The 18836-nt window shown below is 39.0% G+C and overlaps 1 protein-coding gene across 5 annotated transcripts in view; it reads left to right on the plus strand.

Moving 5' to 3' along the window:
- Positions 1-18836, plus strand: part of PPARG (peroxisome proliferator activated receptor gamma) — a 136739-nt gene that overhangs the window by 108469 nt on the left and 9434 nt on the right. For 4 of the 5 annotated variants that reach the window (XM_045493833.1, XM_045493834.1, XM_045493832.1 and 1 more), the window contains 2 exons: positions 1234-1433; positions 10609-11059. In XM_045493833.1, the coding sequence (XP_045349789.1) occupies positions 1234-1433; positions 10609-11059 (651 nt within the window). The remainder of the gene's footprint in view (positions 1-1233; positions 1434-10608; positions 11060-18836) is intronic. The other variant, XM_045493835.1, reaches the window with a different exon arrangement.

Below are 18836 nucleotides of genomic sequence, written 5' to 3' on the forward strand. Positions count from 1 at the left end.
ATTTATTCATTCTTGCATTCAGCAACCACCCACAGAGCACAACTAAGTGCTAGAGATATAAATGAATATGACAGTCTGGGCCCTCAAGGGGAAATGGTCACAAAAACACACAACTGTGCCACCACATGGGAAGTGTAAGAGTAGAGCTACACACAGGGTAATATTGGCTGTGATATCCAGATGTCCTTATTATGGGAAAATGTAGAGAGTCCAAAGTGGGGCCCACAGGTAGCATTATTCAAAATATTTTGCAGATCGTATTGGTGGGGGAGGGGAGAACCATCTGAGTTGAAAGAGATACAAACATGATTTTTCCCCCAACCTAGGCCTTACTAACCTCTGTTAAATGTTCCTCTTTGCCTTTCTTTCTTTAGTTTTCTTCTTCTTTACACTTCCTCACCCCACAGGAAGCCAAATGTTAAGTAAGGAAATGGTCTTTTTGACAAACATCATTAAGTGGTAATCCTAGAGAGTCAGGGGAATGATTATGGCTTCTCTCTACTGAATGTAAAAGGTCTAATAACATGAAAGAAAGCACCGTCCGTATTTCTTTATAACATGGACAAAATAAATCATACAGACTCTGTGAGAACAGAGCCTCTGTCTGTACAACTTTGAATTCTGCACGGTTCCTTCCTTCAATTTGTGAAAGAATTTGTGATCCTTTTAGGGCCTGACTGTATATTAAGGGCTGGGGATACAAAAATGATTAAGACACTGTCCGTGGCCTTTAGGATAGTGTTCTAGAGTGAGATAAATAGACCTATAAAATTAAAAAGCACACTTTTGAAATCATTGTCATTGAAGTATGTACCAAAGGCTATTGGAGTACAGGGAAATAAATAATAAATTCTGCTTGAAGAAGTCAAGAAAAGCCTCACAAAGAAGGTGACATTTGAATTGGATCTTGAGGGATCAGTAGGAGCTGGTCCTCAGTTATTTCATGTGTAAGTAAATATACTTTAATTTCTTTGCTACACTTTCAGATTCTTTCACCTTCCTAGCAAGATCATGGATTAATTTTATTTTAATTAAAGAACTGAACAATTTAATTCTTACCAACAGCCTATGCTATTGCCATGAAATAAAAAACGTGAACAAAGTTGGAGATAGAAAAACAAGACCTTGAGATTGGCAGAGAGAAGGAGGGGCTTTCTACGGTCTGGGCACTAGGACCAGGGGAGAGCAGCAGTAATTCAGTGATGTATCCTTGTCATTTCTCTCCCTCTATAGCCATCAGGTTTGGGCGGATGCCACAGGCGGAGAAAGAGAAGCTGTTGGCGGAGATCTCCAGTGATATCGACCAGCTGAATCCAGAGTCGGCAGATCTCCGGGCCCTGGCAAAACATTTGTATGACTCATACATAAAGTCCTTCCCGCTGACCAAAGCAAAGGCGAGGGCGATCTTGACAGGAAAGACAACAGACAAATCAGTTAGTTCTCTTCTGCTGTCTACATTGGGGTGGCTGGGTTTGTTGTTGTTGTTGTTGTTGTTTTGTCCTTGAGAAAATAATTCACCCTGTTACACACACATATACAGTCAATGTTCAGCTGTTGGCTGTTACATGTTGCTGGCTGTGTCTGAAACACAGGAAAAGAAATGTTTTCAGATAGGATAAGTAAAACTTATTTTGAAAAGGGAAAAAGTCCTTCAAATTCTCCTAACAAATTCTTTGAGAATAGTAAAAAGCCTGAATAACTGAATAACTGGCCACAACTATATCCATCCCAGCAGCCCTGCTTTCTCTGGGAATGGCCTGCCCTAGGCTTGGAAAAGGTATTCAGTCCCATTATTTTACAATTCAGGAGAACTGCTAGAGTCACTTCTTACAAAGTTCCATGTGGGGGCATAAAAATACATCTAAGTATTTTTCCCTGTAGCTCTGTTGATTGTTCCTGGGCAGCTAGAGGCTGTATCCTCTTATTACGTATGTGAGTTTTATCTTCTGTGAGGCTCTGAGCTGCCTGGGCTACTCCTCCCGTAGATTCCAAACATCTGCAGGCTCTTTGATTACCACTGTTTGGAAAACCCAGAATAGGCTATAATTGTTACTAAGTCAGATGTTCCAAAGCAGAACTCTTCCTTGATAGGAAGCTGAGAAAGCAACATGGAACTGTATTAAAACAAAACACAGCTACACCGGAATTTCAGTTCTGCCATCAGCTTGCAATGTGGACCTGGGTCACGTCTCCGTACCTGTTTTCACAGGCAGGGGTCTGCCTTTGATTGTAATATCTGCAGCAGGTTCCTAGGGTTGTAAGAAGCACAGAACATACTCAGAAGACACCGTCCCAGCCCTTGAAAGCCCTTTTGTGCCATCATTTATTTTCAAATGAACACCTCCAGGAGAGGCATGCAGTTACTTTATAGATATGTGTAACTTAGTCCCCCACTCAGTTATATTTCGGGGAAAATATTCATTAGCCTTTAATGTATTTTGATGACTATCTCACGATGTGTTTTTTTTTTTCCTTTTAGCTGTAAACCATTAGAGTAGTTATCAGCTAATAGAAAAAGAAAACTCCAGCGGGATATTGCTGTGTAAAGAGCCAAATGGTCTTTGGACACTGAAGGACAATGAGTTTCCTGACTGCAGGAGAGTCACTGATACCTTAACAGTATGGTCCAGTTCTCCACAATTAAAAACAATTCTTACACATTCATTATGCTCAAGACACATAACCATCCTAGAGCTCCTATTATTATTCCCTCTTTAAAGATGAGGAGACTGGAGTGCAGAGAGGTTGGACATTTTGTCCTGAGATCACGCAGTTAGCACACAACAGAACCAGGCCTATGATGCAGGCCTCCTTGCTTCTACCTCAGTGCATTCTGAGCATGATACCCCCTCTTGGAAGCTACTTCCCCATTGGCTAGAAATGAGCCAAATTGACAAATGCACTTGGAAAGCTTCACCTTGGGAAAATATGCTGGCTTATGATTTGTTTTTATCACTTTTTAGAATGACAATAATCTTTTACGTTGTCCTGCTATCCCAATATATTCATGGCCAGGAAATTTTTGTCTTTTACTCTTTTGTTCCTCCCAAATAATAGCAGCTAGGACAACTGTCTCACATATAGGCTGGACTACAGACTATAGGTGGTAGTAAAGCTGAGTCTGTGTATTCATTAATGAAAAAAATCGGGGCATGGCAAAACAAAAGCAAGTGAAGACCTCTTTGTAGCTGATGTGACTATGGAAAATCAGTTGTGTTCGTTTGAAGGGAGAGAAATAAAAGGATAACTGGTGACATGGCTAGAAATAGTTAACCGTGTAAGGCACATTTTTAGCAGCTTGCTGAGAGCCAGTGTGGGATAGGGACCTGGAGGCTGGGAGGCCGGGAGCTGGGAAGGGAGCTGGACAGGGAAAGAACCCTAAAGCAAACTGTTTACTCCACACTTTTGCCTTGGGCCATTTTTTTTTCCAGGAACTGCTTTCTCACCTTCTCTTTATCTCCCACTCCAGACCTGCTATCCATGCTGGAAATCCCATCAATTTAATAATAGTACCTGGAAGATAGGAGGAAGACATTTAAAAAAAAAAAAAAAATTCCCCCAAGTAGGCAAGAATTTAAATGTACACTACCAGTGACTGGTATACTCTTCCCTGTCACTGAAAGGCAGAGAGCCCAGTCCACTGTAAATCACTTTAAAACCTCACGCCAATTGGCGATTTGGCTCTAAATCTTTGAGTTAAAAATAAGATAATTGTAGACTCTTTATGGGATAACCGAGTATTAAGGATTTTAAGAGAAAGGGCCACAAAATGCTTGATTATGGGCTTCTCAAGTTCAGAGGCCAAATGTTTGTCATTTTTCCCCTATAGTAACTAACACTGTGCTTTGCCCATAACAGTTACTCAGAATGTATTTGCTTAATTGAATTAAAAACTCTTGCCTATGCCCCTTTGAAATTCTGGACTTTGAACAGAGAGCCTCTCACTCGCCCAATATTTGCTAACCAACCTGGACATCATTAATGGTCTAGATAGAGGCAGAATTGCCTCTTGTTAGGGTCTGGAAAAGGAAAGAGAAACTGGGCCAAATTAAAATAATCCAGTCCCTGATTACACAAAACTGAAATAGAATTGTTTGGCTCTCTCTTTTCTCCTTATCTTGCAAAATCAAATTAAGCATTAGTGGAAAGAAATAGTTCAGAGAGGAATATGGGAGAGAAAAGAAAATCCAAAATGTGATTTCCAATGAGACTAGATATTTGTTCTTTATCTTACGTGGTCATGTTATTTATTTGATAGCATCTCTCTCAGGGGTGTTATGTTATCTCTTGGCCAGGACTTATGAAAGTTAAGATTTGCATTGATAGAAAAAGTCATGCAGAAGTATGGACTCCTGAGAGGGTAGGGGATGTGGAAAAGTGGCCATGGCTGGTGCAGTAGAACAGCTTGGGTCTCATTATACACCCTGCTTGAGACTGATGTCATTAGCGTTGGTTAGGCCAAGCCTGGGGGAGGCTGTTCAGCATAAAGGACGGCCTGTTACCCAAAACCTTTGGAAAAGGAAATGACTTTATTGAAGAGGCCATTCTTTAAATTTGTCTTACTGCTCAATTTAACCATTGCCTATTCCATCTCATTTTGGGATACTGGCTAATCTCTCCTCTCAGGACCTGTACCAGCATATGCCCCTAGGCCAACCAGGGCTTTTCCCTTCTCAATTAAACTTCTGTCTCCTGTATCGTATTTCCTGGTGCTACTTGCACCTTTCAAAACAGATAAATGAGCAGATAAATTAAATGCTCTGCTTCCCTCCCATGTTTCTTAACTTTAACATCCTATCTTTGGGATATGATACTCCTACTTTTCATTGTCTTGCCTAAAAGAATAATGCTTGGGAATTTAGGCTCAGGGCCAGATGGGATATGGAATCACTGGATATGGATAACTGGAGAAGAAATTTCAATAGCAGTAAGCCTTAAGCAGTAAGTAAGCAGTAAGTCACCCTCAAATGGGAATGGCATTGACTCTTCTCACAATCTCTTTCCCTTTCTGTGGTTTGTGCCAGCCCAGCAGTGTCTTTTAAGAGATCCCACTGAACCCTGAAAAACATGAATATAGAACCAGGGTGCCTGTTCCATGACGACAATTTGAGAACTGAATGGACTTTGGAAGTTCCCAGTGTTTGAATATTACCCTGATGTGCCGAACACACTGGGTGTATCATTGTCACATGATCCCATGTTTGTTGATGAAAATAAACAGAGAATGGTTTTCAAAAACCATTTTCAGTGCCATGGTTTGTCATAAAACAATAAATAGAAAAACCCTTGGTGCGCCTGCCAACTTTTCATCCCATATCTGAGAGATGATGAGGCCCTGGCTGCACTCTATCTGCAAACAAGGAATAAAACTTACTTGTTCTATATTGGACTTTGGGTCGCAAAGCATCACATTGCTTATGATGGGTACGTGTAGAGTCACTGTTTTTATAATTATGAGAGCAAACTGTGCCATCATAAAAATGGTTTTTCTAAATAGTGTGTGAAATATGAAACTACCAAATAAAAACAATATGGAAACGTCACCTTTTATGAAAACAATTCTGTACCCATTCAGATTTTCCTATTCTAAAATTTACAATGGCCATCAAATTTAGTAACTCAAGCTGTTGGGAAGATATCTCTTCTTTTAAATCCTACGCTTACAGCTAAACAAAGTGTGGTCTCTTTCTCCTTCATCTATGGAAAAGCCTGAGGGAGTTGGAATTTGCTCCCTTGAGAAGAAAGATACCAGACAAACCGTCAGAGAAAAGAGACTTAGGAGCCCCGGTATAAATAAAGAACAGGATAGTAGTGCTGATTTGTTTTGATGGCTGATGAAGAAATTGGGCTCCTGGGATCATTAGTCCATATATTAATGTTAATAAAATAAATTCCTTTACTGCCAGGGCTGTCATGAATAGCTAAAGATAGATCTGAACCAATAGTGTTCTTTCAGACAATAAATAAATAGCATATAGTTAAGAGCATGTGGATTTTTTTTTTAATGACTAGATTCATTTGACAACACCCTTGTTTGCCAGCTGAGTAACGCTTTGGCTGGCAATAGATGGCTTTTTAAGAGCTATGGTTATGTGCTAGTTCATTAGAGTGTGAATAATTCTTCCCATTAAGTTTTTATTTGTCTTCAATCTCTAAACCACGCAGGAAAACAGAATTACATTTGTGAGATTTTTCAAACTTAACTTCAGTCACATCCAGCACTAAACTAGCACTTCTAGGACATATAGTTCAAAAGTCCCTGCCTCCAAGACCCCACCATAGAAGAGCTTCTAAAAACCCCAAATTCCTCCAGAATAGTCATTTTATTTAAAAAAGAAAGAGTGGGGAAGTCATGTAGAAAGCAACAGAAAGGGAAAAGAACTAATCATGAGTCAGGAGATCCAGTTCCATTTCAAAGTTTGTTGTAAATAGTTATTTGACTTTGGAAAGTCTCTTGGCTTCATTCAACTTACTCATACCTCGTCAAAGAATGATGATGTAGGTGATTTTTGAAGACCCCTTTGGTTCTATAAATCCCATGGTTCTCAACAAGAGGAAACTAGAAACAGGCAAAACCAAAAAGACATTGAAGAAACCCAACCAATGAGTTTTGATTCACATTCACCCACTATAGCTAATCCAGAAGAACCAGGTATCTCTAAATGGGTGAAAGCTAGTCAGAAGTATAAAAAAGGAAGAAGGAAACAAAATGAAGAAGATAGGCCCCAACAATTCAATTTTTCTTCCTTGAGCCTTTGCTCTAAGCTATCATGAAAACTAAAGATATCAGGAGAGATTCATGAGATGCACACATTTTTTCAGGCCAGTTTTAACTCTGACGTGTTCACCAAGTGATGGTTTGTGAGAGGGTACAGTTGTCTCTTACACTAATTATAGTCTCCAAAATTGGAGCAATCACCAGAACAATCTTTGCTTTGGTTGACTCTCATTTATCTCCTTTAGCTTGCTATTTTAGTACTCAAAAAGAGCTGTAAACTTAGAGCATTCATTCATGCATAATCCCTTTCATAACTTGTATATTAAAATGCTGATGTTATGGACTGCTAAGGAACACTATTGTTCTACTTCTCCAGTCAAAAAAGTAAACTTTTATTACTCTACTTTGTTTTCATTATTAAGCCAGCTTCCTCCATGATCTTTGTGTTACACATTAGAGGCATGCAAGAGGTCTGTAACTAAATATAATTATATTTATCTATATAACACAGTACCTTTAATCCCATCCTGACTTTGATATGGAGAGCCATTTTTGAAAATCAGAATATATAAAAATCAATTACATTTGATGTATCTCTCTAAAGAAAACTAATTTTTCTTACAGAAACTGTTTTTGCTTCCCCTAGAAAAACACTGTGTTGAGGTGCAGTTTTCTTCATGTCAGTCTCACCTTTTTCTGGTCTGCCCAATATTTGACAATTACAAGCATCACTACGGCCAGAGGCAGATTCATTTTATATAAATTAATGAAGCTTAAGCTTCAGGGCTTCTCTTTTGTACAGAGCCCCTTCCAATGTTCTGAGAAGGGCGCGAGCAATTTTGCTCTTATAATTTGTATTATTGAACCTAACGGTTGTTATTAAATGTACCCAATGATTGAGTGCATTTCAGGCCCCACAAAACCTGGATCTGTCCCTGATAATGTCCTAGATGTAATTAAACATTCTTTCCTGTTAAGGAGAGGTGCTTATCTGGCCATTTGATACAATGTCTGAAGATAAATACATCCTTAGCTCCAAACTAGAGGCGTAAAATCATTAAGACCAAATTTGAGGATGATATGGTTCCTCTTATAACAGCAGATCATCAGATGATACCATACAAGCTAATAGAACTTAGATGGCTTCCCTTTGATGTGTAGAAAATACAGAAATATGGAAGTGAAGTCCTTTTTATATAGAACATTTTACCAGAAGTGCAATATTAAATTAATAACCCAAGATAAGTTACACAAGCCAAATTCCACCTGGTTTTAAGGTCAGCTCTCTGTAAATCAGGTGAGTCACTATCTTTTCACCGTTTCAGGGTAAGGAGGTCCAGGGTGAAATGTGCAACTGTTTGCAGGCTAAGAACCAGTGAATTGGTAGCAAAGAAAGGCAGGTCTCCAGGCAGACCATGTCTGGTGATCCCTCTTGCAGTTTGACAGATTTACATGGAGGACTGTGCAGACTTAAAAAATGCGATGAAACCAGCATAATCTTGGAAAAACAAAAAAATCCACTGGTATTCATTTGCATGTCAATATCCAGAATTCTCTACCAGTTCATCACTTTTCAAATGCTGAAGGGATTTAAAAAAAAACAACAGAATGGTTTGGCATGATGGTGGGGGCTGCTGATTCCTTTCTCTGTCCTTGAGTGTTTACTGCCAGGAAATCCTGACCAACATCGATTGCCAAGGGGTTAAAGTCACATTGTTGTTAAATTGGGAGAGAAAATTAGCAGGATTTTGTGCCCTATGTTCAACTATCACAGAGTTTCAAAAACAGGAACCTGGGGCTTTATATGAGGGGACAGGGGAAGTCAAGGGGAAGAGTCACAGGGTGATTTATCAGGGCATAGTTCCAGATAAATTGCTTACATGGAGGTGGAAGAATTTCATGCATACATTCTGTGCCAAGAAGCCAAATGGTTGAGCAGAAGCTCATCCAGAAGTTGCAGTGGGCAGTTCTGGGTACAGTCTTTCCAATGTGAAGAGAGGATGATTTACATTCATGTTATTTTGTACTTCTATATATACAGGTAGACTTTTCAAGTATCCATACCATCAGATTCCCATGGCAGTAACGAAAACCAGTATTTCATTAACATAAGTTTATAATATGCTACAAAACTCCTAGAGGACAGAAACCACTAGGTTCTATAAAAACAAGTCTTTCTCATGATTAGAATCTGACATTCTGGGGGAACTCAGCACATTTTAACTGATGTGACTGATTATCTGCTCTTTTTTTCCCCCTCTCTCATTAATATCAATCCTGAAATAGAAAAAAAGAAAAAAAAAAAAAAACAAGCAGAGTGTCCAAAAACATAGTAAGCATTATTTGCTCCTAATTTAGTTGAAGAATTAGAGCCAACAAGCAAACCTATTCTTGAGTCCACACATCTGCCCTCCTTTGGGGTTGGCTAAACAATACAATTGAAGTGAAGTTTTTGGTTAGAAAAGTAAGAATTTCTGGAATAACTCCAGTGAATGGTGTTGAAATAATATGCAAGTTTGGAAATCTACTCAACATCTAAGAATTCTTAGTGTTATTTCCTTCAATGTAGAATAGACTTAATGGTGAAAATCAAAGACTTGTGTAGAGATTAACAGTCTCCAAACCAGTGGGTCTGAAAGGTGGCTCCTTCTGCCACTCATTCTGTTGCTTCCTCTTGCCCATCAGGAGGGAATTCTGAGCATCTCTGCTTAAGAGAAATGTCATGTTCAGTGTGCATGCATATACATGCACACTCACACAAATCCACATATACACCACACACACAGCTTCTGAGAAATGCAACTAGAATATCTTCAAGAGAAGAAATGGAAATATCCAGCTTAATCCATCCCCCTCAGTTGGGAAATTTGAGCCTAGGAAAGATAAAGTACTTTCCTAAAGTCACATAGTTAACCACAGAATCCAAGCTATAAGCCAAATACCCTCAACTCTTCTTCCAGTGTTTTCGAGTATACGCTTATTTGAATGGGATTGAGGCTTAACTTCTATAGTTCAGTATTTCCAATGTATGTAAAATGCTGCCCCTTCTCAATCAGAGTAGCCGGAGGATTTCACAATGACCATAACCCTTTGGTCAGTTCTATACAAGGAAATGAAAGAGAAAGATCACTTAATGACTAACAACTTGCTTCTGAAGGCAGCCTATTGCAAACTTGAATAGACTGATCCATGTGTTTTATTGATTATTTGACCTTTAAGGACAGATATTTTGAAAAATAAGTTCAAAACCCTTTTTTAATTTTGCCACTTTATGCAGCACTTACCCACAGGCTTTAAACATCTGGCTGTTTCTAAAACAGATTGCTTCCAGAGCATTAAGAAAAGAAATAGACATTTTCTTGGCTTGGTATTTCTCATCTGCTTTCAGACTGATTTCTTTTTAGTTATAAGTATATTTTACATGCGCACTGCATTTCATTTGAGATCTGAGTAGATTTAATCTAAAACTGGAAGATTACTTTATGTTCAAGTGGATGTATTCAACCCTGAGTTGCCGAAATGATTTGTTTTTTATTGAAAGAAGGTTAAAAACACATTCTATTGAAAGCCAAAATAAACAACACATTTTGTATGATTTTAAAAGTCAGCAACAAAGACTCTCCAAACAACAAAATTGGAACTCTTAGCCAGTCATAGGTAAACTGTTGCAGTATAAGCTGAAAGAAGAGAAGACCAAGCTTGGTAAAATATGTTTGGATCTAGAAGACAATTAGGAGGAATAATCAAGAGTTAAGAGTATGTTCTCATAAAGTATTTTTGACCTTAAAGATTCTAATTAACAAAGCAAATGTGTATAAAGAAACTGGTAAGGTTGTTCACCCTAAATTAGAAATCTCCAACTCAACTACCTTTTCTCCCTTTTTTTGCAGCCATTTGTTATCTATGACATGAATTCCTTAATGATGGGAGAAGATAAAATCAAGTTCAAACACATCACCCCCTTGCAAGAGCAGAGCAAAGAAGTGGCCATTCGCATCTTTCAGGGGTGTCAGTTCCGCTCAGTGGAAGCTGTGCAGGAGATCACAGAGTATGCCAAAAGTATCCCTGGTTTTGTAAACCTTGACTTGAATGACCAAGTAACTCTCCTAAAATATGGTGTCCATGAGATCATTTACACGATGCTGGCCTCCTTGATGAATAAAGATGGGGTTCTCATATCAGAGGGCCAAGGATTCATGACAAGGGAGTTTCTAAAGAGCCTGAGAAAACCCTTTGGTGACTTTATGGAGCCCAAGTTTGAGTTTGCTGTGAAGTTCAATGCACTGGAATTAGATGACAGCGACTTGGCAATATTTATAGCCGTCATTATTCTCAGTGGAGGTAAGATTCATCTTCTTATCTTCTGTGAAAGGGGGTGGGATTGTGGTGGGATGGCTGAAAGAATTTTGACTTCCCTTAGCATTCGTCCTTTCCTCTGTACTTACTGCATTTTGCTACAGAAAATGCCAATGATCTAATGCCATGAGAGCGTCACTACATGGGTAAAATACCAGGAAAGAATATCACAACTTTGCAGTTTAAAGGCTGTCAGCAACCCAGGCTTTTTTTTTTTTTTTTTCCTTCATAATATTTTTTCAAGTCCAATCCAAACATGAAAAACAAATGCCCTTCCCTTCCCTTCTCTCCAGAAGTCCAATATATTCTTCATTTCATTTAAGTAATGACATGTACAACTTTGCTTAAGTCAGTGCTCACTTGGCATAGAGAAAGCACAACTAACTGGTTTGGGGCAGATTTTGTTTCTGCCCTACCATCAGAAAGGTATTACTTTGAATTGCATTCCTAATATCAGGAATCAAGGAATATTTATCTACTGACTTCTGCCCACTCTCTCAGGAAATCTACCTGATTTCCAGAAATCTTCTCTGATGGCTTCCCTGAAAGTTCCTTTGTGAGATGGTTAGTTGTGATTAAGAATACAACCTGAACCAAAGAGCACACAGAGAAATAAATTGAGTTATTTAGCAGTTCATTGTAATTTTGTCCTTGTAAGTACATGATCTAACTAACCAACTCCAAAAGCCAGATTTTCTACTAAATGCTACTTTCATTGGCTTCTCCACACATTTCCAGCTTAAGTAGAAGAAAGTTTTACTGTCGTTTCTCTTTATAAAATTTGTTTACAAACAATTGCTTAAAAGCAATGAGTTTTCGTTACTGAAATGGACTTCAGGTGAGCTTTTTGTATGTACTCTACAAAATGTCATCTGGCAAAAGCTGACGTGGTGGGAGGGAGAGGGGTTTGGTTGTCCTATAGATGAAAGCTGCGTATAACTGTCCAAGGTATTGTTAAGAACACGGTGCCTTCTGTCATCCTTTGTTGTCCAATTACTTGGGAGCAGAGTGCTTCTGAAATTAGGTGCATCATGTGTTAATAATAATAATAGCAAACACTTATTAAGTACCTACTGTGTCCAAGGCAGTATTCTAAGTGCTTAATACACATTCACTTAATTCTCTCAACCCAGTGAGGTAAGTGCCATTTTGCAAATGAGGAAACTGGAGCACTGAAAGGTTCAATCACTTGCCCAGAGTTACCCAGCTAACACAAGATGGAGCCAGAATTATGAACTCTGGCAGTCTGGCTCCAGAGTCTACAGTAATACTGCCCTTTACATGACTTGGGTGCAAATAGATAACACATACAGCGCAGGTTAACTCTGGAGCCTGCAGTACAGTGTCAAGTTGTAACACATTTAAAAGTGACATTTTGGGGATTATATTTAATGTAACAAAAACTACCATCCAGCATGTTTTAATATCTTCACTGAATCTATTTAAACAGATCAACCCTTGATCCTCCCCGGATCCATGACTAATTCAGCAAAGAAGAATGAGATTCTAATTTATTTGAGGTTCATTAGGAGAAAAAGCTTAAATTTTGAAAACCCAGTTGAGAAAAACAAGTTGATATTGCTTAGCTAATATTTTGAGGCACATTTTACTTTTAGTGAAAAATAGATTTATTAATATTTGATATATTTCTGAGATTTTTCCTAAGCATACCATATATACCATGCTTTATTCCTTTTATTCACTTAATCATTTCCCCAATCATGTTGTTACATACTCTTTGTTAATATATTTTATTAATTTTTGAAAATAAAAGTAATACATGGTCATTTCATAATTGAAAGAGTACAGAAAGGTATGAGTGAAAAGTAAAAGTCTTTGTCCTCAGAATAAAATAAGATTAACAAAGCCCCGTTTCTCCTCCTGGAAAGTATCTGTGCATGTGGTACCATATATATGTAAATGTGTATGTGTATGTGTATATGTATATGTATGTATACACACACACACACACATACTACCATTCTAGTGACTGGGAAATATTCCATTTTATAAAGGACCATTACATGCTAAGTTATCTCTTTATTTATGGTTACTTATAATTTATTACAAAACCTATAAAGAAGAATATAGAAAACTATTGAATATGTGTTCTAAATTTGTTTTAGTGACCATCCTTATATGTAAATTTCTGTCCAAATTCCAAATTCCTTTCTTTTTTTTTTTTTTAAGTTTATTTCCTCTGAGAGAGAGAGAGCATGCATGCTCCTTTATGAGCAGGGAGGGACAGAGAGAGAGAGAGAGAGAGAGAGAATGCCAAGCAGGCTCCATGCCCAGCTCAGAGCCCAGTGCAGGGTTCCATCTCACAAACCATGAGATCATGACGTGAGCCAAAATCAAGAGTCAGATGTTTAACTGACTGAGCCACTGAGGCATCCCCCCAAATTATTTTCTCATTCTAAATTAACAGAAGTGGAATTGCAGGGTAGATGGCCATGAATATATATCTTTTAATGTTTTATTTACATTAAAGACAGAAGCAGAGCATGAATGGAGATGGGGCAGAGAGAGAGGGAGACACAGAATCTGAAGCAGACTCCAGGCTCTGAGCTGTCAGCCCAGAGCCCGATGTGGGGCTCAAACCCACAAACCATGAGATCATGACCTGAGCTGAAGTTGGACGCTTAACCAACTGAGCCACCCAGGCACCCTGGCCATAAATATTTTTAAGTCTTTTTGTCACATCACTGCCAGATTGTTCTCCACAACATTTATACCAGTTTGTATTCCCACCATAGACATACACTAACAGAGGCATTTGAAATAAGCCATTCAACATGATTAATTTCTAGCTGGGGAAGGATAGACAAGAAACAGTCATGATAATTCTGAACTTTTGAACCTGAGCAATATTGTTTTACAGGCATGTGAAAGAATAGGGTGTTTTCATCTAGAAAAAGATGCTATTACTGCCCATAACTCACGGATTATTTAAAAGCTAGATTATTAAATAAAAAAAAGTGATTTGTTAGGCTTTAAATTTTTCATTAATTGGTTAAAAAAAATAACTGAATACCTTGATTCAGTTTAATAGATACTGCAGGCTTTGGCTTTTAATTATGAAAATTTTAAATGGTACAATTTAAATATAGATGCTGTAAAAATGAGTTACTTTTGGTCTTCTATAGACTACTTTAACAGTAGCCAATATCCAGATCTTATTGGATCCTGACAACAATGAAAGAAATCTGAAGGTAGCTGCCAGCCATAGATTAAAATCTTATACCTGTGGTTATAATGAGAAGAAAACCCTGTGAATAATTTTAGACTTCCTTTTAAAAATAGAATTAACCATTGACTGGTTTCCATATCACAAAAGGCAAATCCTTCCCTGACCAAAGTTTGCTTTTGTAGATGAAGTCTACCTACAGGCAGTAGATAAGAATGAATAAACTGGACCCCATGTTTGCTCAACACACAGGAATTTGATTCTCTTCTTTACTCCGAGAAGCCGATTGGGTATAGGTCAGAGAAAGAACTGCTCAAAGCCTTTCCAGTCCAGAGACTGGACTCCAGTAAGATCAGAATCCCAGTTATCTGTAGTATAGTGAGATCAGTATCTCAGATTGTGGTTTATTAGAGTACAACATGTAATTTCTCAGTTATTTTTTTTTTCCCATCCTGGGTTTTCCAGAAAAGAAGAACATTCATATAGGCAAGAGGCTTTGATCCAGTAAACAAATTTCTGATCCTACATAATCTTAACAAGAGTGATCATTTTCTCCTCTGTAGTTTACATTGAAGTCTATGGATTGCTTCAGAATGAAGAGCTTCTTTGGCAGGGGTCCCATTGACCTCATTCTGAGCTAGCCTTAAAATCACAGAAGAGTTTCATTCTGGTGAAGGCATCATGACCCTAGACTGAAGGGAGTATGGGGAGATGGGCATCATGTAAGAGTGAAGTGGTTGGGAATTAGGGAGATTAAGGGCAAAGGGTCCCCAGAAGAACAAAGAGGATTTTTTTTTGGGGTGAAAGTATCTGATTTGACCCAACTAAGTATTTGCTGAGGAAACTGGAGTTGCTATAGTTAGTAAGATCACTGTCATTCAACTTCAACCATAGAAACTGCTGATACTGTTAGATTTGGTAGTTAGATTGGCCTGGTGCTTAGCATCTTTGGCTGTCTACTCAGCTGTCAAACCAAGCTAGCTGAGAAAGATGACCTAGTTCTTCTCAAGTTTTTCTCCTCTCTCTCTTTCTCCTCTGAGCTCAAGGCAAGAAAAAAATGGGACTAAAAAGAACAACACTGTAGAATCAGACAAAGAACAGCACTTCATACGTTTTCAACAGGATTTCATATACGTTCTCTTATTAGATCCTGAGAATTTTTCTGTATTTTTATTCTCATTTCATAGAAGGAAAAGCAAGGCTCGTAGACTTAAGTAATTTGTCTGAGATTGAACAACTAGTGAGCCGTGGAACTAGGGCTGAAACCCAGGTGTCCTGTCACCTCAGAGTGCTCTCTCTGCCACACACCCTGTCCCCTTCCACCTGGCTAGTGGATCCTGGTCACCCTTCTTACACTTGTGTTGGTGGCCACAACCTGTGCTGTCTACACAATACTCCATAAGGTATGAGCCCATAATTTAGAAGTCATGCTTCCTCAGTAGTCGTGATAAGTAACAGCTTCCCTTGCTCCCTCTAGGATGGGTGGTGTCAAGAGTAATAAAACTGCCTCCAGCAAGGGGCATGTTTGCAACTGGCGCCACAGCTTCATGCCAGCCACGCTAGCAAACTCCCAAAACTACCCGGCAACCACAGCCAAGTGTAAAGCTCAGTAAAGCTGACAAGCTCCAGGACACTCCATTGGACACTTTGCCCCCTTGAGCATTTGCTGTTCAGTGAAGAAAAGCATATGAAGGTTCCAGCTGGAACTCTGCAACAGGAAAAAGCTCTTTTTGTTAATTCAGAACAGTTTGGAATCCATTACAGTTCTTCCCCAACTTCCAGGACAGGGGGGAGGAAATTCAATGGGTTTTACAATATATTTTTTGAGGCAAATTGCCACCGTCATCCTAATGACAGAGAGGCTGTAAATATTGATACGGTGGCCACAGATGGTAAATCATCAGCCTCCTCATTTACCCTTTTGAGTCTGGCTTAGTTACGCAAACCACCTCTATAGCAGCTCCTTCCTCTTCCAGCAATCCCAGCCATGTTCTTTCTCAGTGAGGCAACTTTGGACTCCAACTGTTCTTGGAGTGTTGCTATGTGTTTCTGCTGTTGAGAGGGTAGGGGGCAGGGAGAACAGGGTACAAGAAAGGGGAATTGTTCTCATGGCTGTACATCTGCAGATCAAGGAAGAGTAGATATTCTGAGACAATTGAGTGAGTCTTAGTTCTATCAGGTCAGTAACCTGAGGCTTCTGTTTCTTACCCTTAGTCATGACTATATATGTGTGTGTGTATATATATATATATATACATATATATATTTTTTTAATTTGTTGGAATTAGAATCAAAGGACAGCATCTAGGTCAGAATATATACTTACTAGGTGCATGTTGAATGCATAATAGTCAAATAATAATAATAATAATAATAATAATAATAATAATAATAATAAATAGTAATAGCAGCTACCATTTATTGAATACTTCACTGCGTGCCAGTATATATTGAGCACTTTACGCACATGCAGTAATCCTTGTTTAACCTTTCCTGCAGCTCTGCAAAGTCTGTTATTATCCCCATTTTACAAATGGTGAAAACAAGTTTAGAGAGATTAAGCAACTTGCCCAAGGTCACAGAGCCACTAAGTGGTGAGGCCAAGGTTCAGACCTAGGTCTCTCTGACCTTAAAACTGATACCCTTCTGTGTATTGGGATGTGGAAGCATCCCAGTTAATTACCTTGATCTGGGAGTTTGGTGCAGTTATCAAAAACTGCCCATTTCATTTTGCCTCTAAATATTTCAATCAAGAGTTTTCAGGTTTTAGTCCAGATATTACTTAATAATATCCAAAGCCCTTGAGACACCCTTTTAACCTAACAAAATTACACCCTAAGTTTGAAAATTGCTGTGGGAAGGAACTGGGCCCGGTATAACACTGAAGACTGGTACTGTGTTCTTAAACTTGTTCAGGTAGCATGGCCCTTGGAAACAATGGCACTGGATATAGCACTCACCACAAAAATTGGCAATAAGCTTTAAGTAACAGAGTGAATACATTTGTTCTTAATCAGGTACCATCCTACCAGCCAGGTTTTAACAGCTAAGTGTTGCAGAAAAAATTTATGAGAGAAATTTTGAATTGTTAAAACATCATCCAGTAACTTAATTTCATCTTGTCAGTCAGAAACAATCAAATGAACATTCATTCAGCTGTAGCTGTAAACACTTCATGCCAGTTCATAGACACAGGGTTTGAGGACTCTGAGTTTGAATGTTTCATTTCTCTTCCCCATCCCTAACTGCCCCTCAAAACCTTGAGGCTATTTCCAGCTCATTTGTAATCTTTCCATTTTCTGCAGAGCTATTTCTATAAGTCAGAATGAACAGTATAGCACTTCTCTAAACAGAAGACAGGGTACAGGTGCCTGAGTGGGCCTCCACTTTCTTGAGGAAACCCTGAGACCTCTGATTCTGCAGGGCCCAGTGGCCCCCACATCTTCTTTGTCTGTTAGCATCATCCTTAGTTAACTGGGAGGAGACAACCCAAAATAGTTTAAGACTTACCCTCCTATGCCAATTAAATATCCAGCTATTTTATCCATACAGTTTTTTGTACAAGACTCAGGCTGCTGCCTAAGTGGGAAAAGTTGTTTTTCTAACTTCTTTCTCATGATATTGAGAATAAACAAGAACATATGATTTCTCACGTTTCTAAGCCCTCAGTAGGACAGTTGAAGAGTGTTATTATGTGGGTCAGATCTCTCATCTGGGCCATGATGGTGTCAGAAAGTAATAGCATTCATTTTTAACTGAAAAATGTTTAATGGGCACCTACACTGTGTCTACATAGCGTATGGCATTCGTCTCTTCTGCTTTTCCCACAGTGCTGCCACGACCAGTGGGAGACCCTTGTGAGGTGACCAGGATGGCTCTGGATAGTGACTCAATTAGGAAATGTCCCATTAGACCACTCTTTTCATAACCTTTGTAGACTTGGTTTGGACAGAGATGAGGTATATCTATGAGTTCTCAACTGGCATGGAAATTCTAAAAAACAAAGAGCTGGCAGGGGGATGGGGAGACAGGGAGAAGATGAACCCTACTAGAATCATCTGAAAACTTAAAAAAAAATACATGAGTACACATGAGCGCGCGTGCACACACACACACACACACACACACACACACACAGGCTTCTGTTGATTGTAGGCCATAGAAGCATCTTTCTCTGTGATTGCTCAGAAATGCCATCTCTTCCTCACCCTGGGCCTGGTAGGCTGGAATCATCTTAGTAAGTGAGCACACAATTGTGTTTGACCTCAGTGACAGACATGGGATTGAAAGCCAAACTGCTGAGTCATTCCTGTCACCGCACCAGCAGTCTTGGAAAAGGTTCAGTCAGTCAGTCAGTGGGCTGCCTTTTGGAGTACTTTATCATTTTGGGTTCTCACAATGTGTGTTTAAACTCTGGGTGACCCCAGGCAGCCTTCCAGACTGGCACAATTCACCAAGACATTCAGACTGATCATCTGCAAGTGAAGAAGAATGAAACTTGAGGACTGGTTCAAGTCACTTATCACAGAGAGGCCAGCACAGGTTGTGAAGGAATCATGCACTCCCAGGGAAAGC

The sequence above is a fragment of the Leopardus geoffroyi genome, chromosome A2 (genome assembly GCF_018350155.1).
Source record: "Leopardus geoffroyi isolate Oge1 chromosome A2, O.geoffroyi_Oge1_pat1.0, whole genome shotgun sequence".
Classification (NCBI taxonomy): Eukaryota; Metazoa; Chordata; class Mammalia; order Carnivora; family Felidae; genus Leopardus; species Leopardus geoffroyi.